Source organism: Gadus chalcogrammus, chromosome 4 (assembly GCF_026213295.1).
Source record: "Gadus chalcogrammus isolate NIFS_2021 chromosome 4, NIFS_Gcha_1.0, whole genome shotgun sequence".
Taxonomy (NCBI): domain Eukaryota; kingdom Metazoa; phylum Chordata; class Actinopteri; order Gadiformes; family Gadidae; genus Gadus; species Gadus chalcogrammus.
The window spans coordinates 29,687,153-29,709,393 of record NC_079415.1 but is presented as its reverse complement, the minus strand read 5'-3'; the positions used below and the strand labels follow the sequence as shown (position 1 = coordinate 29,709,393).

The window sequence follows — 22,241 nt, the reverse complement described above, 5'->3', positions numbered from 1 at the left end:
TCTACCTGACTATGAACGCCAACCTCCGCTTGATTTTATTGATCCATTTTAATTTGCCAATTGGGACGGTCAGTTGGGACAGTCGGTTAGGAACCAGCGAAATTATCCATCTGTGTGTGTTGATTCATACCCCTCAGGTTGAGACAAATTATTAACATTGTGTGTGTTAGCATGCTGATGCCATGATGGTACCTTTTATGTTTATTTCCATTTCCTCTCCTTGCAGGTGTTGGGATGATTATCGGAATAATTATTGCCATAATATGCATTGCTCTATTGGCAGTAATTGCTCTGGTGAAGTGGCGTAAGTATCAATCACTGTTTTCTCTCTTTTTACTCTCACTAGCTCTAGGTCTCATTCAATTTATAGATATATCCTAGATCTATATCGTACGTATATGTATATTGTGGCAGACTGCAGGGAGGAGTGAGGGGAGTGGTAGGTCTAGCAACCTGCTGGCTCCACCCCCAAGCCTTACATGGACTTCCTCCCTTTAACGAGGCAAGCCTGGGGATCGTTAAGCAGGGGTGCTTGGGCTTAAGAGGGCAAGTAAAGAGACACGGGAGGCGAGGAAGCAGGGGCGATTTTAGGGAGTGTGGGGGCCCTAGGCAGAAATTCTTAGGGTGCGATTATGGAGCAATTGTTGACGGGGGGGGGGGGGGTATGGAGCGATTGTTGACGGGGGGGGGCATGGAGCGATTGTTGACGGGGGGGGGGGGTTTGGGGCGATTTTTTATTTATTTATTTTTTTTTTTTTCACCAGCTCTAGGGGGCCCCCTAGTAGTGGCCCGGGGCCCCAAGCAATTGCCTGGTATGCCTAATGGGATGCAGCGCCTCTGCGAGGAAGGCTAGGCCTAGCAAAGTACAGGCAGATTGTGATTGCCTAGAAGCGTGGTGCGGCCTATGGGAAAGAGATAGGTGGAAAGTGTTGGACTGTATCCTAGGTTGTCCCACCCTGGTTTGGTTTACTAGGTAAATGAACCATTCTGCATTTGAACTGCTCTCTGTGTTGTGTCATTTTATCTATTCAGCTTGGTGGCGTGAAAACCCCACACCCACAGGCCCGCTACAGTATATATATAAACATACTGATGAAAACATAGCAAATATAGAATAACTACATGGAGGGACGGCATTGGCTGTTCAATGGAAAGACTTAGAATATTTGACCATGAAAGGTTTCACAAACTGGAATACTAGTGTCCCCAATGTTGACCTAGCCTTTATTCCTGATCCAGGTCCGAGCCATCCACTTTCTATGTTAATCCTCGGGAATGATTTTCTGAGGAGACGCATATGTGAGTATTCTTTTGGCCAAATGCCCCCCCATATACGTATATATCTGAGCTATGGAAGATCATTTGTGACTTGCATTTACTTTAAATTACCTCATTCTGCAGTGGTGTTTCAAAGCCAAATTCCAAATGGTCTTTTTTTATGATTCAGCATATGTAGGCCTAGAGTATGTGATAGATAGACTAGAGCACCCCCAACTGTACAGCATCAGCCTGGTGTTAAGCTACACAAACCGGCTGAATCCCTTTTAGTTTAAAAAGTCGCCTGTTGGCGATGTTCAGTTCATCCCTGGGCCTCTGTTTATCATGGACTTTTGTTCATTCAGTTGTTTCTCCTCAGTTTGTAACCAGCAACGACCCCAATCAGTCCCACAAGCCGATCCAGTACCAGCAACCGAAGAAGTCGCAGGTGAGTCACTGTGGTTACCAAGAAAAAAGTGAAATGCTTAAAAAGATGATTATAAACTGTAGACAAAAGGTACATATTGTTGAAATATCATTACACTGTTGCCAAAATGTAATATTTTTCTGTTTAAATTTTCATTAAAGAGCGCATAGCGGAGGTGACCAGGCGAAACTTTGTTTAATATTCCACATTATATTGGCGATATAAGGCGAGAGTTTCCTGGCTCAACCACTTGGTGATACTCTGGGCTATTGAACTATTGTTCAAGTAAATTTTCTCAATTCTAATTAGCATTTATCTTGCTATCCATCAGGAAAAAAGCCCACCACAAACCATGTAGCGCTAGCTCACATACTGCGCTGTAGTGGCGAGCCAAAAACAATCGTTACCATGGCAACGCCCACAAACAAACTCTAGCCACTCAACCCAGGCCGAGGGCCGAGTGGATCTATTGGTAGCTGGCACTGAACAGCTGTTCAATGGATAGACTTAGGGCCCTATCTTGCATCCGGCGCAAGTGACTTAGTCACTGGCGCATGTGTCGTTGTTAGTTTACAACTGGCGCAGAGCGTTCTTTTACCACCACCGCCACTCGCCGGTAAATTAGGGATTGATCATGCGCCCCAAGGGGCGGTTCGGCGGAAGGAGGAGGCGTGTTCTGGCGCAAGCGGTATTTTGCCGTTGCTGAATACCATTGCGCTACTGACCAGGAAATACCTGGTTTAAAGTCACTGGCGCGTTGTTCAGATGCTATTTTAAGGGCGCATGCATACATGCGCATGCCATGCATACGGATTGCTTGTGCACCTCGCGCATACACTTTGCTTCTCCCATCTACCTAGCCGCACATTCTTGGTAAATTATTTGGGAAAGAACAGCTGATGCAGCGGTAATAAGTTGTACTTTTAAATCAATGCATCTGCAAACACCGTACAGAAAACACATATTTTCTTGACACAGACATCGTGTAGGCCTACATGCCCATAACTTTTAGGATGATGAGTATTTGATCGTGAAAAACATTGTTTTACCGCAAGTGAGTGTTAAAAAGAATGAATGAATGCGGGCGCGCGTGTGTGCTCTGTTTAAACACACGCAAACTAAACACGTAACGCATAATACAATCAATGGCAATGTCTATTACCGCGGGGACACATGCATATTAGGATAGCATACAATACTGATAAGAAACAATGTTTATAATGTATTGCGTATATCATTAAATAGAACCACAGTTACTGCATATCATATGTTATATCATATACGTTTTCTTTGCCGAAATGTATTTGAGGACTCAGTATTTCTGAAGTTGTGGAAGAAAACCCCTTATTCCATGTGTGAATTATGCCATATTATTTGGCAATAAACTGAGCCATTTGCAGTTTGAAATGCATGTGCATCTGTCTCATCGGAGACTGCAGACGCGCTGTCAAAATATCCACTCGTCCGATTCAAATGCGCTCATGGCTCTTAAAGGGGATGGGAGCTGGCACTCTCATTGGTTTGTTGGACGTTACGCCCAAACCACACCTACGGGTAACTAGGCTGCTTCAGACCAACCCTTTTGACACTTGCGCCGCGACGCAAGTGTCATTAATCCGCCTGTAAAATAGCGATAGCGCCGTAGAACCGCCCACAAAGCTACTTGCGCTTTGCGCTTCTCACTTGCGTTTCAGACCGTTAAAATAGGGCCCTTAGAATATTTGACCACGACAGGTTTCACAAACTGGAATACTAGGCTGTTTCCCAATGTCAAGGAAGCATGCTCAACGGCCGCCCTTTTAAGGACGCTACGTCATAGAACGCCGACAAGCACTGTTCCAATGTTGAGGACACTCGAAAGCCGCGCCATTTTTGCGTCCTTTGTTTTTGAGAATTCCGAGATTTTTCAAGGATGCATCGCTGCATCCTAGACGAGCCAAAACTACCCACAATCCTCTGCGTTCACTGGGCGGGTTCTTGAAAATGGCATAAAAGGCCATTTTCATCATCTGTTACCATTTTATCATCTCTTTCTTTGTCTTTTTCCCCCTGCATAATAGTAATCAACCGTACTGTAAATGTGATGCATGAATTAAGTTCTCAGACAATTTCACTTAGTTTTATAAAAATTGAATGGATTTTCCTTTTAATAAAGACAATTCGATCAACCACAACAAAGCTTTTGTGACTTCCCCAAAGAGGCTCCATGCGAAGGAGACATGACCGCATTCATAACAGACAAAAGTCAAATAAATATCGATCAGCTTGATTGCTGCCATGTTTTATTCATAAGCGCACATGCGTTTACAAGCGGACACGCAGTATTAAAAAGCGGAAGCGCTTCCACACTACCAAGTCGTTCCCAAAGTCCGACGTTACAAACGCTAGGAAGCACTCGAGCTAGCACTCTAGTCACATCTCCATAGGACGCGACTAGCAAGGACGCGTCCTAGCAAGGCTGCAGCCTTCACTTTGGGAAACAGCCCTAGTGTCCCCAATGTTGACCTAGCCTTTTTTCCTGATCCAGGTCCGAGCCATCCACTTTCTATGTTAATCCTCCAGAATGATTTTCTGAAGAAATGCAAGTGTGAGTATTCTTTTGGCCAAATGCCCCCCCATATACATATCTGAGCTATGGAAGATAATTTGTGACTTGCATTTACTTTAAATTACCTCATTCTGCAGTGGTGTTTCAAAGCCAAATTCCAAGTTGTCTTTTTTTGTGATTCAGCATATGTAGGCACCCCCAACTGTACAGCATCAGACTGGTGTTAAGCTACACAAACTGGCTGAATCCCTTTAGTTTAAAAAGTCGCCCGTTGGCGATGTTCAGTTCATCCCTGGGCCTCTGTTTAACAGGGGCTTTTGTTCATTCCGTTGTTTCTCCTCAGTTTGTAACCAGCAACGACCCCAATCAGCCCCACAAGCCGATCCAGTACCAGCAACCGAAGAAGTCGCTGGTGAGTCACTGTGGTTACCAAGAAAAAAGTGAAATGCTTGAAAGATGACTGATTATAAACTGTTAAAGTTTATAAAAGGTAAGGTAAGTATTTACAAAAGGTAAGTATTGTTGAAATATCGTTCTACCGTTGCCAAAATGTGATATTTTTCTGTATAAATGTATTCTTTCATTAAAGAGGGCACAGCAGAGGTGACCCGGCCGTAAGCCTTCTAACAGTAATCCACTTATGATGTTATTTATGCCCTTCCATGTTTGTTTCCAGAACGTGAGAGTTTCGTGCCTCAGCCGCCCGGTGAGTCTCTGGGGTCATGACATTCGAAACAATCAAGAACAGTAAAGAAAGCAATTCAACTACTAACTATACTATTGTTTAAATATTTTTTCTCTACGTAATAGAGCATGTTTCTTGCTATCCATCGGGAAAAAAGCCCATCACAAACCATAGCTCACATACTGCGCTGTAATGGCGAGCCAAAAACAATTGTTACCATGGCAACACGCACAAACAAGCTGTAGCCACTCAAACCAGGCTGAGGGCCGAGTGGATCTATAGGTAGCTGGCACAGAACCCACCCACGACCCAAATGGGCCGTCCATACATAAATAAGATCACTAAACAAGACAAGACTTGCTAATAGGGGCTAGGCCTGAGTTAATATACCTCATTGATAATGCTTTTCTAAATGCATCTGGCGAAAGCGCCTTTTTCAGGTCTAAAACATGCTATGTAGACACAGGCCCCCTAACTAGGCCACTCTACGCATCAAGTTCAAATTGCCAATATAAGCCGTTTTAAAACAATCATTTACTGATATCCCAGGTGAGGGTGTCTAATTCAGATGTATGTTGGACGGATCTACTACTAGTTTCCTAGTAACCAGAGAGAAAAACCATTAAGATGAATGAATGACACGCACAGGTGCTTTTTGAACCGACCCTGGATTGCATATTTTCATCGCATGATTCGATTGCCTTCTTCAATAAATAGTTTTACTATCATACCTCATTCATCCTCCCGAGTCGTACCGTAACTGAAGAACGCCTCTGCTACGGCGAGCTGAAACTTGCTAGAACAAGATCCAAATTTGGAAAAAAAACTAACTAAAAAGTACTATGGCTTTGAGTGTGAATTGCATGTGTTTTTGTTTCTTTCACAGTTGCTGAGGATTTGGAGATGGAAACGATGAATAATACAAATTCAAATGAAAACATGTAAGTAGTCACCCAGAGTGGCCTCTAGGCTACATTGTTGCCGTCTGCGCATCTACTAGGCCGCCTCTGAATGTCCAACACCTGGAACACGTTGATGGGACTGCAGACCACTCCATGTTGCTCTCAACAAGAGCAATGAGGTCGCTGCACTCACCGGATCATTTGTCAATATTCCAACAAAGATCAGACACATGGATGTCTGCTGCAACACACGCGTGGCTGAAAGTGGACAATGACTTCCTGTTTTCCACACAGGTTGATGGAATTAGCCTTTGTTGCAACAGAGGGGATGTTTTAGATTTTTTTAAGTATTTATTTAGCTTGCTGTTTTTTGATTGTTTTGTTGTCCTGGGACAAACTGATCAAGTGGAGCTATCTAGCCTTCTCAATCTTCTGTGGGGCTAACACCACTGCATTGAAATAACGTATCTGGATTTCTTGCCCCTGAATTTAACTCTTACAATTTCCAATAAATCATTTTCAGCTTTGTTTTTCAATGTTAAAAGAACAGTCTTCCCTGGCGCTGTTTCGGTGGCTTCTCTCATAAAAAGCTACAGTCAGTGTTTAATGGCGTTGATTTACCTTTGAGCATTTCCTATTATAGGCTACTGTGTAAAATGCTGTTTAGAATTAATATTTATATCAAGAAAGAAAGAACCAGCGAGTGACGCTCTTATTCCTGCTCTCCTTGCTTCTAGTTTCTAGGATCATGGGGATTTTTGACACTTATTACAAGATTAACCTTAAAATATGACTTAGGCAAATATGCTATGGGGCTAACAACATAAAAAAACTTGTTTCTGTACCTTTTGCTTGATCTGGTCTGTATGTTGTTGTTCCCTGCGCCCATATTTAGTACTCTGTAAGACTTGCCTATTTACAAAAATAGCCAGGAAACCACACCGTAACCACACCGCAAACTACAGGCAGGTTTATGTAATGAGCTCCATCCGGCTCATCTGGGTCAATATGGGCCGTCTATGGACTGAATGGATGCGAGGTGACTGTGAGATTCACACATACTAATAATTAATTAAATATGCATGTTGAACGTTGTTGTAATTGTATAACTTTACTGTACACATAACGGTGTGTGCCGATAAGTCAATGGGCTAAGTTTTTTTTTCTTTCTATTTTACTAATTTCTTTGCATATGTTTTCTTTTACGTATCTATTATTTTATTTTATTGTATGACAATGTTTATATGTGAAGCACTTTGAGTATGCCTTGTGTATGAAAAGTGCTATATATATAAAGTTGCCTTGCCTTGCCTTATAGCAGGGAACATTGCTTCAGTGAATAAACATAACGTCAATAAAACTTTGATAGCCTACATTAACTCGTCCTTAAATCGATTGCTGCATGAGTAATTTTCCCCGGAAATGGGGGTGATAAGAAACAAAACTCCCATGTACCGACACTACTTGTATACATCCGACTTCCAGCATAACTCTGGGCTCTGCCATGTGCAGAAATACTCAGACGACACTGCGATAGTTGGTTGTATCAAGGATGGAAGGGAGGGGGAGTACAGGAGCCTGGTTCAGGACTTCGTGAGGTGGTGCAGGTCCAACCATCTGCAGCTGAACTCCTCCAAGACCAAGGAGATGGTGGTGGACTTCAGAACGAAGAAACCACATCTCCAACCCGTGTCCATCGAGGGGGTCGATGTGGAGGTGGTCAGGACCTATAAATATCTGGGGCTGCAGCTGGACGACAAGCTGGACTGGACAGCAAATATGGAAGCTTTACACAGGAAAGGGCAGAGCCGTCTGTACTTCCTGAGAAGGCTGGGGTCCTTCAACATCTGCAAAAAACGACTGCAGATGTTTTACCAGTCTGTGGTGGCCAGTGTGCTCTTTTATGCTGTGGTTTGCTGGGGAGGAAGCAGCAGGAGGAGAGACGCTGGTCGAATGGACAGACTGGTGAGGAGTGCTGGCTCAGCAGTGGGCACAGAGCTGGACTCTCTGGTGACAGTGGCAGAGAGAAGGACCCTGGACAAACTGCTGTCCATCCTGGACAACACCCACCACCCTCTGCACGACACCTTCACCAGGCAGAGGAGTGTTTTCAGTGGCCGACTGCTGTCCCAGTCCAGCTCCACTAATAGACTAAAAAACTCTTTCGTCCCCCTGGCCATCAGACTGTACTACAGCTCCCAGTAAATAATAAATAATAATAATACATTTAATTTAGAGGCGCCTTTCAAAACACCCAAGGTCACCTTACAGAGCATATATTCATCATACATTTAAAAAAAAAAAAAAAAAAAAAAAAAAAAAAAAAAAAAAAAAGACATTGTGGAAAAAATAAATAAATAAATAAATAAGTAAACATAAGCAATAAGAAATAAATAAAACAAAAACAAGACAAAACAAAACAAAAAAAACAATCAAAACAGTGATCAGTTAGACGTTGTGTGCGAGTTTGAACAGGTGAGTTTTGAGTTGTGACTTGAAGGTTGTAATGGTGTCTGACTGTTTTATGTGTGGGGGGAGGGAGTTCCAGAGCCTGGGTGCTGAACAGCTGAATGACCGGGCACCCATTGAAGTGAGTCGTGATGTGGGGATACATAGTAGTCCAGCAGAGGTTGAGCGGAGGGAGCGGGAGGGAGTGTATTCTTGGAGGAGGTCGCAGAGATAACTGGGGGCTAGGTTGTGGAGAGCTTTGAAGGTGAGGAGTAGGGTTTTGTATTGGATGCGGTAGTGTACTGGGAGCCAGTGAAGTTGAATGAGGACAGGGGTGATGTGGTCAGATGATTTGGTGCGGGTGATGATCCGGGCGGCTGAGTTCTGAATGATCTGCAGTCTGTTGATGAGTTTGGTGGGGAGTCCGGTGAGGAGGGCGTTGCAGTAGTCTATGCGTGATGTGACAAATGAGTGAACTAGGATTTCAGTGCTGGATTGGGTCAGTGATGGGCGGAGTCTGGCGATGTTGCGGAGGTGGAAGAATGCAGTCCGGGTGATGTTGTGAATATGGGGTGCGAATGAGAGGGTGTTGTCCAGGATGACGCCGAGGCTCTTGACTTTGGAGGAGAAGGGTACTGGGAATCCATCGATAATTATGAGTGGAGCTGGGGTGTGTTGTGATTTAGTGAGGGTGGATTTGGATCCGATGAGCAGGGCCTCGGTCTTGTTTCCATTGAGTTTCAGGAAGTTCCTGCTCAACCAGCTCCGGATCTCTTCCAGGCACGTGATGAGGGAAGTGGGGGGGATGGCAGCGGTGGGTTTGGTGGAGATGTAGACCTGTGTGTCGTCAGCGTAGCAGTGAAAATGGACCCCATGGTGACGGAGGAGTGTGCCCAGCGGGAGGAGGTAAGTGGTGAAGAGGAGTGGACCCAAGACTGACCCCTGGGGGACACCCAGTGAGACACCTGAACACCCAGACTTGTGGTTGCTTAGTTGAACAAATTGTTGACGGCCGGTGAGGTAGGATGTAAACCAGGAGAGTGCAGCACCAGTGATCCCAATACCAGCTAGGCGGTCCAGGAGCAGAGGGTGGGAGATGGTGTCGAATGCTGCGCTGAGATCGAGGAGGATGAGAATGGTAAAGGCAGGGAGGACAATAGATAACAACAATGGACATTTTATTTATTTATTTATTTATATCTGTATTTTTGCACATCCATCTACACTGTTTTTATGTATGTTTTCGGCTGCTACTGGATACTTGAATTTCCCCCGGGATTAATAAAGTATATATCTATCTATCTACCTCAAGAGGATGACAAACTGGGTATATTGTGATTGTCTTGATTGAGGGGCCCCTAGCGACAGAAGTTACATTTACTATTCAGTTCCTTAGAAAATATTCTAATAGAATGTAAGTTATTAAACCTTTACTATGTAACTTCGTGCCTTAACAATATTAATATCAATATACAATATCTGAAAAAGTAAATTCATCCACTTTTGTGACGGTACGTTATCTTAACCATGTCTATCTGAAGTAGCTCCCTCCGTCATTATAGGACAAGATGGTCCTCAAAATAGAAGCCATCCCGCCGGCTGTTGGCTCTTAGCGCTAGTGTGCTAAAACGAAGACACATAACAGAACGCCTTGTAGGAGGCGTTCAGTTTCAAACACGAACTGCGATCCTCTGCTACATGTCTTTCCCTCCCGTTTGGCATCAGAGGCGCCAGAACTGGTGGGTCAAAATTGTGCAACCACACAAAAAACATAATATATACATTTGTCCTTGTCATGGCGTGGCAGTGGTGGTTGCAGCATGACCTAGACCTATTCACAACATTGTAGCTTTAAATTACAAGTCTGCTCTTGCCTCTTGGTCATGATGTCACGTGCACCAGCCAATCGGAAGCTTCGGCCGCAGGGTAGGCTACAAACCAGAAAAAGTAGAGGCCACGCGAGAGCAGCTCTCTGACCAAGCACCACTTTTACCTTGCAAATCGCTGTGCACTGCTGCTTTACCTTCATCTGTATTTGTTCCTAAAAGAAATCTAGACAAACTATACATCATGAAAGGTGAGACTCCACTGATTCAAACAGTCCCAACCACTCTAACCTGACCGGAAGCACACTTCAACACCCTGGCAGATGCCTGCTGCAGTTCTTCTGCCAATACGACTCAAACCTTTGAACCCATTGCAGGGAAGAGATGCCCTGATTGGTCTGAAATGAGACAACAGCAGTCAACTCGGAACAGATATTATCACAGAGGGCGCTATTTTTCATTGTTGATAAGAAACATGATGTGACTTATAAACCATGATCTACAGTTTTACATTTACAGACTAAATAGCTCCGTACAATTTATACATCTATGATGGAACCTCATCCCTTGGCTACTCGATGCTGACGATGAGCCCATTTTGGAAGTCTGACACAGCGTATAATAGTTCACACTCTGGAGTGAAGCGTCAGGATTCCCAGCGACCACAGCCTCCTATCCACTTCCTCATGACCTTCAGTCTTAGGGTCAAACCCAGGCACACTTCCTTTATTTGAGATGAGCTCAGGATGCAACATGACAAGGCCTCGGTAATACCTTGGCAATTTCTTTTCTTTGAGGGATATTACTTCTCTGGGACGGATGAGAATTCTTCTTCTAAACTTAAAAATGCAAAAAAGCACCAAATAGTTCTAGACAATTAACCTATTTTAATGAATGCTTACACTAGACTCCTCTCTAGCAGAATGAGTCCAGAATACAGTTAGACAGGGCTATTTAAACAGATTCACACCCTCCCCACAATGCAGATGTAAATAATCAAATCAGATAATGTTTGAAGACATGACCCAAGTAAAAGAATGCATAAGGGGATGCCTCCAACCTTGAGAGCGGTTTACCCCAAGCACAAAGGTTAACCTTTAGATGACACTGAGGAAGGTAGGGTGGCTATACAACCCAGGCCCTCCGATCCCCGTCTATAGTGAAGAATGAGGAAGAGTGTTCCCATTCAAACACTTCCCAGACTGAAGGGTGCATCAAACCGGTACGTCCAAGAATAATTGGCCTTCATGCATTTGCTCCTGGTTGGATTTATGCAACCATTTTTTTTTTTACGTTTTATTCAGTCGTGGACTTGCATTTCATATAGTTCCCACTTTGAGCTTTATGAGTTTTCAAGTGAGAGCTGTCATAAGATGATACCTGAGTCCAAAGAGAAATACATCTACAAGGCGGGTTTGTTGTTCCATTGGCCCCTGGGAGCGGAACAAATACTTTTTATATTATGTTGCTGTGTGTGTGGAATGTAAAAAGGTTTGGAGCAATAAATAATAAATAACTATTCCTAGCCTTCACCATGGTCAAGCAGTAGCGTTGCCAAAGAATTAGGATTTCGGGAGTTACGGGGATGCTAGATTGTTTATAGCAGGTGCTAATACATTTTGACTTGGTTGTGGGCAATATGATGTTTGTTTCGTGTGTGAGTGAGTGAGTGAGTGAGTGAGTGAGTGAGTGAGTGAGTGAGTGAGTGAGTGAGTGAGTGAGTGAGTGAGTGAGTGAGTGAGTGAGAGAGAGAGAGAGAGAGAGTATTTGTGTATGCGTGTTTATGTGTATATACTGTGTCCCTTATGCTTTGCCAGCACACATCTGTACCATGTCAATATCATTTTTTTGATGTTTTTTTCGATAATTGCATCAGTGGGTTGCATACGCGTTCATTTAAGTGCATGCTGCCTCAAAAAGTGTGCATTTAGGCTGCATGCACACACACGCACACATATATCCTGTCCTTGAAGTGGTTGTTGAAGGGGTTCATTTTCTCACATTTTTCTTCATCCATGACTTCAGTAAGATGTGTGTGTATGTGTGTGTGTGTCATTTCTAGTACACACGCTGAAATAGATCCGTTCCAATGGTACTTATAAATATAATTTAAGGAATGTGTAAGTGAATGTGTATGTTTGTGTGTGTGCGCCTTCCTTATAACACACATATCTGTTTCATAGCGGCCTGGTCGATGGTGTGTTCTCCGCTGTACTGCTGTGTGGGGGACATCAGTACACGAGTAATTAAGATATACTCGGCTAAACCTACTCCATCGGGTGAAATTGAAACCATGGAGAGAGAGAGAGAGAGAGAGAGAGAGAGAGAGAGAGAGAGAGAGAGAGAGAGAGAGAGAGAGAGAGAGAGAGAGAGAGAGAGAGAGAGAGAGAGAGAGAGAGAGAGAGAGAGAGAGAGAGAGAGAGAGAGAGAGAGAGAGGTGTGTTTCAATAAAGTCAACTCTAAGGGTGGTACGTGCCCCCCTTCCCCCCGCTGTTGCCAAGTCACGTATTATTTGCGAGAGGATGTAGACAGAGGAGTGACAGACAGCCAGTAACATCATGTGAAAAAAGATTGAGGAGACTAAATAAACCCCTGTAGCCACACCCCTGTGCATGTACACACTCACACAATGTATATGAAAACACCAGACTATTGAGAACATCTGATGGTGAGCAGAACGGTGATGTAGAAGCTCATTACGGAGTTATATGGCTAAAAGTAAAGGCTCATATTTCGGGTTATCTCGGACATGGTTGAGAAGAATTGGGGGAAAGGAACTTTGTCCTTGACCCTCTGAAGTCCATGAACCGCGACTTGGAGGAGAAAGGGATTGTACCCCGGGAGCGGAGCTGCCGTACTGCCGCCGAGCTCCCCGCGGCGGAGCTGCCGGACTGCTTCCGAGATCCCCCTCAACGGACCTGCCAGCTTCGGCGGCAGTTCAGCTCCCGGAGTACACCCGCCGGAGCAGCCGGAAAGCTTTGTCGTTAGTTTATGCATATCTCACTCAAAATATCATGTACCTGCAGATTTTTTGAGGGAAGTTTGTATGTGTGTGGGAGCACCAGAGACACTAAACCTCACCCCAAATCCCAGGAAAAGTGTTATTTTCATAATATGTCCCCTTTAAGCATTGGGGGACCATGAGCTCAGTCCCCTGCAGACATGTCCTCCAACACACACACAACAGTGGAGTCTCCATTCACCTCTTTGTCAGTTTGTGGAGGGAGGATAGTACTAGAGGCCGGCGACAACTTTTGACGCGAGGCATGCTGATTAGACCGGATATAGTATTTGGTTTAAAACAACCACTATAACGTTATATGGTGATGTTTAATAACGGAGTTGGAGCGTCGGTCGAAGCGTTGGCTGCTGGTGTGTGACTAAAAAGCTGTGATTCTAATGGGCTTTGTTACGCTTTGTTGCGCTTTGTCACGCGGTTAAAAAGCTGTGGCGAATTCAGTTTTAATTCAGTGCGGCATGGTTTTACTCGGCGTGGGCCAAAAGTGTCAATGGAGGAGGGGAGCAGAACAGCCCAGTCACTTTCAGCGCTCACAGCATTCAACCAGAAGGACGCGTTGAGGTGACGATTACTACCCAATCACAGCACATTACGCCCTAATGTGCTGTCATTGGGTAGTTATCTACGGGTCTCTACGACTACAGGAGCAGGCAGCCTGTCCAGGCGCAATGCTCGCACTCACACATTTGCGTGTGTTTATGGTAACGTGTGCGTCAACATAACTATCAAAACATTAACATGGATATGCACTATGGAGCACAGTTAATGGTGAGCAGTTTGGTGATGAAGAAGCTCATTGCAAAATGTGTTTGAAATGTTTGTTTGAAATTCGGTACAATAGATTTAGCTACTTGACCAAATGTGTAATTGCATGTTGAATCATTTGGATACACTTTTGTAACGTAAGATCTTCCATAGGGTTAGCCTAGCAGGTTTCACATATTTATGATTTATTTTCAAAGCAAATGTATTTTGTCATATTGATATAATTACAATTTACAATATTATGCATAGAGTACATCATTACAACATTTTCAAAGTTAAGGGCTCTGATATCAGTATCTACTATGATAAGCTTGTATAACCTGATTTAAAACCGAAGTGGGAAAAGCAAATTACGTCAATGTTTTGAATGATAAGCAAATGAGGGGTAGAAACCCCCACCTGGACACTCATTGGCCACTTCTTGCTCCTTTTATATTGACATTTTTGTCATTTAACAAATGCTTTTATCCTGATTTACAAAAAGGAAATGAAAGAAGCAAGAAACAATGTTTAATCTTTACTCTCTTTAATCTTTAAATAAAACATCACAATATGTCCTTCTCTCACCATAGACATCCTGGTGAGTGTGTGTGGTTGATCTCAGCAGCCTCATGTAAAGCAGCCTCCCTCCTCTTACTGATGGATGCTGGGATGTGGGTGAGGCTGCATGCCTGTGGTGCAATGAAGCCACACAGGTTGACCCAGCCGTCACTAGGGTTGGCCATCGTTTGGATTTTAACAATTCTGATTCAGATTCAGATTATGCTTATCGATTTAGATTCTGGAATTTCTGATTCTTTGAGGGGCGCGGAAAAAAAGAGGACAGGTTGCCGTGGGTCGTAACCACGGTGATAGCACCCCCCCTTTCTTCCTAAAACTCTCGAATGGGCTCAATGGCACCTTCAATCTTTGGGTGCCTAAATGTCGGGGTATTAACCTCTGCGATCACCACGTAACCACCATGTGCATCTGCCCACAAACAAAATTAGTTTGCACAGGTTTTGCATCGTGCTGACACAGCATTGTTATTTACATAATGGAGCCAGGCCGGTTTTGTTGCCAGGGGGCAACGCCTGCTGTGGCAGTAAGCCCGATTCCGACCCTGCAGTAAACCTGTTTTATACACCACCCACCACCAGCTGCTGTCCAGTTTCGTAGGAGCCCAGTGAAGACACCTAGGTGTCGGTGGTAGGGTCAACTTGCTAACATCATCTAGCATACAAATGTGCTGTGTGCTGACACAATGTACAGACCACCTCCTGCTCTTCGAGCCATCAATGTGTCACATTTGCACGTTTGATATTTAGTGTTGTGACACGGTGGACTTAAGGGATCAAGAATGACCCATGAAAGGCATGATGAGACGGACGACCAAAAATTATTAAAAAAGACATTTTTTTCAACGATAAGAATTGTAATCTCAAGTCTAAGCAAAAACAAGTGCAAATAAAACAAATAGCTTATGAAAGATGAAAACACTCCACAAATGAACAGGTAAACACTGTTCAAGGCACTTCTTTTCGTCCAGCTGGCAGTCAGCATCCATAGCAGCAGATAGAGTTCTCGCAAAAAAATTGTAATTGATTATAATTATAAATTTGGTTAATGATGTATCAAAGTACTTTTTTTCTTCTGAAGATGATTTCACCAATATTGAATAATTGATAATTAGTGAGGTGAAGGGGGAAAAAACTATTTCCTGAACATGTTGCCTATAGTTTGGAGTTGGATCTTTTGCTGAACAATTACCCAATATACTCCTGTGATGCGGAAGTTAAAATAAAATAAAATGATAATTATAGTGTCCGAGATATCATTTTTCTATCGATCTCTATCTCTCTTCACCCAGCCCACATGAGAGAGACACAAGCCACCACCCTTCTCTTCAGCGAAGAACAAGGAAGTTTGTCGTCATTCACTCCGGACTCAATCGAAACGGTAAGTCGAAGAATACTTTGTCTTGATACATCCTCTCCTGGGTGGGTTTATTCCACCATTTCTTTGTTTTATATTCAGGTGTTAAGTGTAAGACTCTCATTTCATACAGTTCACACTTTCTGCTTTACACACAGTGAGTTTCAGGGTTTGTTGCCAACCTTTAGCTAGGCTAGGTATGCGTAGCTAGCGCCCCATGCGAGCACCATGTTTGAACACAAGGGGACCGTGGGGGTCCGGCCCAGGCCTTCTGGCCTCCTCAATTCATCTGATTGGAGAATGAAAAATAACGCAAATGGTGTCAGGAACCTTTTCTGCTCGGAGTCCAGGGAGCTCCGGCATAATACATGACTGAGCAGAAAGCGCTCAGCAACGTAAAAGAGGCGAGGAAAACACTTCCTCATTGATAACAATTACAAAAGTGCACGCGTGATACCAGCCAGGCCTAATCCAGCCATCGATCACTCACACCGCATACCAACAATGCCAAATTGATCGCTTCATTATGTGGCCAAATGTGTTTCAGAACCTGTTTCGGGGACTGTCTCTACTTAGGTTGACAGCAGGTGCGTCAGGATTGTTAATGAGGCAGCGTGGGCCAATGTAGCCACACACCTGTGCACTCAAACACACAATTTATGTGTGTGTGTTATCATAACTATCAAAACATTAACCCTAGACTATGGAGAACATTTAATGATGAGCAGAATGGCAATGTAGAAGCTATATGGCCAAATGTGTTTCAAAACCTGTTTTTGAAATTTGATTTAGCTACCTACACACATTTGTTATTGCATGTTTTAGAATTAAGATTAACTTTTGTAATGTATATGTTGTTCCCAGATGGAGATGCTATTTATATTGCTGGGATTTCCCTTCTTTGTCAAAGGTAAGAAAATATTTAAAAATATTTAATGTAAGAGTTCTCACTTTAATAATTTCAGCTGTTACTCTAATAACCTAATATCATAATTTCATCAGAATTGCCAGAATCTTTCCAAATTCTTGCAAAATTACTCCATACATAAATAGCCTTATCGACTTTGAATGCAGCCATACCGATAGGTTTGATTTGGACACAACTAATGCATTGTCCGAGGGCAACATTTACCACACCCTTCAGCCTGTAGTTCCTCATTCTGCATTATTGCAGACGCATCAAGATTAATAGAGGTGCAGGTAAAAGACATCAGGAAATCTTACATACCTTCATCATACCAAAGATGACACAACATAACATAGCATACCGCTCATACCCCTACAAAGGTTGGCCAAGTCTGTGTGGATTTTCTAAAATGAACCTCCCCTTTTGTAGAAACTATTTTATAGTCGCAGGCAGTGTCGGTTTTCATGGCAAAAACTAACAAGCAAGACAATATATATAAACAACTCTGACTCCAGCAAGCGTTTCCAAATGAGCAGCCAAATATACACATACTATAGATAGTTGTTTGGTAACACGTGGTTACTTGGGTGTGGTGTTCTGTCTGCGTGTTGCAGTAACGTGATGTGGAGGCTATGGAGAGATACAGTTTGGATCATTAGTTTCAGACTTGACGTTCTCTCTCTCTATATAAGTTACAACCTTTCTCTTTCAGGTTGTATTGGCCTTACTCTTCCTGGAAAGGTCGGAGGGGCGGTCGTGTTTCAATGCAGCTCATCGAAGAAGGAAATAAAGTCTATTTCCTTTCAAGGAGGCCCAGGTTTTAAAACCGTTAAAATTCGATATTATGCTCCGACGAATGAGACCAAAATCTTTCGACTAGACACCGTCTTGAACCTTGTGGATAAAACGATAACCTTTAAGAATCTAACCGTCTCAGATGAAGGGAAATATAAATGCGTCATATTCTATGGGGAAGCTCGTGGAAAAACTGAAGACACCATAACAACGCTCAACATAACTGGTAGGCCTCCGTTCACTCATTCCCACTCTCAACAAGAACTTTGGGTAACGCTTTATATTTAGGACCTTGTATTAAGCCTTAGTTAATATGTAATAAGACCTTATTATATGCTTATAACACTTATTGTTAGTCTTATTAACTCAAATTAATGTTAAAGGTCCCATGGCATGAAAATCTCACTGCATATTATATTGTGTTATGTTAGAATATAACATGATATAATGTTATTATATCATGTTATATTCCTGGTAGTAGGCTACGGCAGCGGCGGACTGATACCTAGATACCTAGGCCGTGCGCTAGCCTAACTCTGCTACTAGAAAAACTGCAAAAAAAACTGCCTCCAATGCTAAAAAACACCAAGGATAACATGGGAATCAGCCACTATGTCCAAAAAACTACCCCTTTAAAGGGACACTGTGTAAAAAATTACTCCCATCTAGTGGTACAATTGTGTATTGCATTCAAACTAATAGTGCTCGCTTGTTCAAAATCTACGGTGGGCAGTATGTGCCAAGAAGCTGTGTCATGACATCCAATACTACCTCATCGAGTCATTCGAGTGATGATGAGGTTTGTTATTTCAAACAAATTTCAAACTGCATTGAATCATTAGTGTAAGCTACTGATGTAAGAGTAATTATTCCTCTAGCATTTCCTGTACCACGTAGTGCTTTTTGTCCCTCTCGGCAGTTCATAGACCGGAAGAACATGGAAGCCTCCATGAAGCTTACCCGTCCTATGTAACTACATTAATTATTCTTCGCTCAGGAGGATAAGTGAGATTTTTGGCAGAGATCATTTTACACCAATTAGGACTTATTCATGAATGAATACGTTGATTTGAGGTGATAAATGACTTAAAATATTACACAGTGTCCCTTTAATATATAGCGTTACTGACATTTATTAACATAAATATATTATACCTATTACATTCAACCACTCCAATCAGTTTGTTGTGAAATGTACAAATGTGGGCAGATGAACTCTTAAATGGTAGGTATTATGTAACTCAGTGTTTCTATAAACCATGAATGTTATTTTCAGACTTGGATTCATTTCAGATTTGAACTCTAGAAATAGGCAGAGGGCGAACACATGTCAGGATGCCTACTTCAATTTGTTTCACTTTTCTACAGGCATTAAGGCGCTATACATCAATTATGTATTATTTTTACAAACATTTATTTCACAGAACTGCTGTAAACTCTTTTTTATGAAAGTAAATGAAAAAGTAACAAAGATTCGCCGAGAACGTTTGTGTTATCTCCTGGTATCTTCTGTAATGACCTTCTCTAGTTTTCCCTCTTCTCTAGCAACCCCCGATGCAGTCACACTAGATCACCACAACCCTGAGAGCGCTGGTGACGTCTCCAATGCCTCACTTACATGTACTGCCATCGCCGTCTATCCAGTCAGCAACATATCATGGAACGTTTCTGGTGTCCTTGAGCATCAATGGAAGAACGTCGTTAAGCAGGATAAGAATTCTTCGCTGTTCAACATCTCTAGTACTGCGTTCTTCAACTGTTCAGACGGATCAACGCGACTCATCAGATGCTTTTTGGGGGGCGTTTCCTCTGACGAGAAGATTGTCTGTCAACAGCCAAAGGGTGAATGTCATTTAGGGACATAGGCAGATAGGGATTATGGCGGTAGACTAGCTTTCTCGAAGTTGGTGGGGGTAAAGAAAGTACCTGACTGTTTGTCATGTCTTTCAGTCATTTGAGAACATTGAATATAAACTGAAGTGTCCGTCATGTCAAGCAGAGCATTCCCAAACAACAAATAGTAATTGCAAAGATATAGGCTGCTTTTTCACTAACTTCATTCTGGTGCCAATGTGTTTTTCAAGGTGTACCTATCGATACTTCACTGCCAGTATCTATAATCGTACCAGTGGTATTGGCAGGTGTTGCAGTGGTGGCACTTTGTTGTTATTGGAAACTCAAAAGAAATTCACGTAAGTTCACACAAGATCGTTGAGCAAAAAACTAAAATAAATAAATGTCAGCATACTAAAAGGTGTTAATTTTCTTGATGGTAAGCTAGATGGTTACCAATTTCATACTCACTCAAGACATAAAATGCAATCCCCGCAATCCCCCTACACTATATACACAATGGACCTGGAAAGTCAGTCAAATAACGACGCAGTGAGGAATAAATAGACCAGTACGGAAATTGTGCGATCCTTTACACGTGGGTGTGCAGAATGAATGTTACTTATGCACTTCTGTCAGGGGATGAACACCTGACTTATTCGGGGCTTATCTGAACTTTCTTTTTTTAACTGTTTTAAAGCAGGACCACCGATGCCGGAACAGGACAATGTGCAGGAAGTGGAACTACAGTTCTTCCGGCCGAGAACTGATGAGACTCCTATCAGACAGCAGAGTGCAGCAATGGGTACCATTGGGACCACGGCCAAGAAGGAGACTGATGAGACTGATATATTGTTGACCACAGGGACTTGAACTTGCTTTGTTTACTGTGTGTGTGTGTGTGTGTGTGTGTGTGTGTGTGTGTGTGTGTGTGTGTGTGTGTGTGTGTGTGTGTGTGTGTGTGTGTGTGTGTGTGTGTGTGTGTGTGTGTGGTGTTGTAGTTACAGAATGGCACATAGAATAGGTGATTAAGCAAGAATGTCATGTTACCATGAGACCGGTCACCCTTTGAGCCAATCAGAGGCCACGCCTGCGACACCATGTGTATATGTGGTGTGCTTTAGTGCTTGCTCTCTCTGGCTGTTTCCCAAAGTGAAGGCTGCAGCCTTGCTAGGACGCGTCCTTAGTCGCGTCCTATGGAGATGAGACTAGAGTGCTAGCTCGAGTGCTTCCTAGCGTTTGTAACGTTCAGACTTTGGAACGACTTGGTAGTGTGGAAGCGCTTCCGCTTTTTAATACTGCCTGTCCGCTTGTAAACACATGTGCGCTTATGAATAAATCATGGAAGCAATCAAGCAGATCGATATTTATTTGACCTTTGTCTGTTATGAATGTGGTCATGTCTCCTTCGCATGGAGCCTCTTTGGGGAAGTCGCAAAAGCTTTGTAGCGGTTGATCGAATCGTCTTTATTAAAAGGAAAATCCATTCAATTTTTATAAAACTAAGTGAAATTGTCTGACAACTTAATTCATGCATCACATTTACAGTACGGTTGATTACTATTATGCAGGGGGGAAAAGACAAAGAAAGAGATGATAAACATGTATTTATTTGGATATATTATTTAACTGATCTGATTCATTCATTCATATGCCTACAATGCGTGTTCAAAGCACTTATGTGCTTTGAACACATAAGTATATCATATAAAATACAATTATATACGTTCATTCAAAATTACAAACATTGCAAATGATCGGTTGTGCATTAATTTTACAACATTGGATAGTGGCACTATCCCTTCCACCGGTAAACATATGTTTGTGCGCCACCCTAAGGCGCACAAAAGCCTGTTTGCTGGGCTGACCCTAAAAAAACGATTCAACACAAACATAAATAGGTATACATAAATAATGTAATCTTGTGAGCGAGTAAATTGACATTGGTGACAGTGGTGTTTAACACCAGCTATGTCCATGCAAAATATAGCAACGTATCATTAAGTTGCAAAAACTTTTGAAAAGTGGCACAGGTCTTTTTTTTCTTGCCGGCGTTCTATGACGTAGCGTCCTTAAAAGGGCGGCCGTTGAGCATGCTTCCTTGACATTGGGAAACAGCCTCTGTCGCTCTCCCTCTGTCGCTCTCCCTCTCTCTCTCTCTCTCTCTCTCTCTCTCTCTCTCTCTCTCTCTCTCTAGTCTAACACATGCTATCACAGGCGTGGCCTCTGATTGGCTCATAGGGTGACTGTGGAACCTGCCAATCAGGCCTTGATTTGACACACCTGTCCTCTCCTTCTTAAAGTGCGTATTGGAAGTCAGATACTGCAGAGAAGAATCATATAGGAAAAAAATTTGAATACACGATTATTTAGTTTTTATTAATAAATCTACACTACAAGTGGCATCTTGAGCCGTTTTTGTGATACAATTTTACTTCCGTATCTCAAACGCTCGTTTTCGAGCGTGACGTAGGAATTGGTAGACGGACGTTCTAATCATCATAGACTACATAGGCAGCATAACAACAATGGATAACAGTTTCGGACCACTTCCGTACAATTTTGAGCCAGCTAGCCGTGAGGGAGAACAGCAACCACCTAAAAGGAGGAGACACCATGGCAATAGGAGGGAGATAGAGTTGTGGTGTCAGGAGAATTATGGTGAACCAGGAGCGGCTGAACATCAACACGGCCACGGAGGAAGAGCTCATGACCCTGCCCGGTGTCAACTGCCCCGTGGCGCGGAGCATCGTGGAGTACCGGGACTGCATCGGGGGCTTCAAGAAGGTGGAGGACCTAGCGCTGGTGAGTGGGATAGGCGCCACCAAACTGGAGATTATTAAAGTGGAGATCTGCGTGTCGAGTAGGACCAGTTCGTCGCAGCACTCCCCGTCCTCCCTGCGGAGAGACCCGGA

At 43.1% G+C, this 22,241-nt stretch overlaps 2 protein-coding genes across 2 annotated transcripts in view; both read left to right on the top strand.

Moving 5' to 3' along the window:
• Positions 1 to 22,241, top strand: part of LOC130380350 (uncharacterized) — a 91,072-nt gene that overhangs the window by 33,235 nt on the left and 35,596 nt on the right. Inside the window, exons 9-12 of the mRNA XM_056587516.1 lie at positions 227 to 304; positions 1,240 to 1,299; positions 1,637 to 1,705; positions 4,576 to 4,644. Coding sequence (XP_056443491.1) covers positions 227 to 304; positions 1,240 to 1,299; positions 1,637 to 1,705; positions 4,576 to 4,644 — 276 coding nt within the window. The remainder of the gene's footprint in view (positions 1 to 226; positions 305 to 1,239; positions 1,300 to 1,636; positions 1,706 to 4,575; positions 4,645 to 22,241) is intronic.
• LOC130380354 (uncharacterized) lies at positions 15,980 to 20,315 on the top strand. Its single transcript, XM_056587529.1, has 5 exons — positions 15,980 to 16,701; positions 17,411 to 17,719; positions 19,039 to 19,335; positions 19,578 to 19,685; positions 20,027 to 20,315. The coding sequence occupies exons 1-5, from the start codon at positions 16,656 to 16,658 to the stop codon at positions 20,197 to 20,199; spliced, it is 933 nt and encodes a 310-aa protein (XP_056443504.1). The 5' UTR covers positions 15,980 to 16,655; the 3' UTR covers positions 20,200 to 20,315.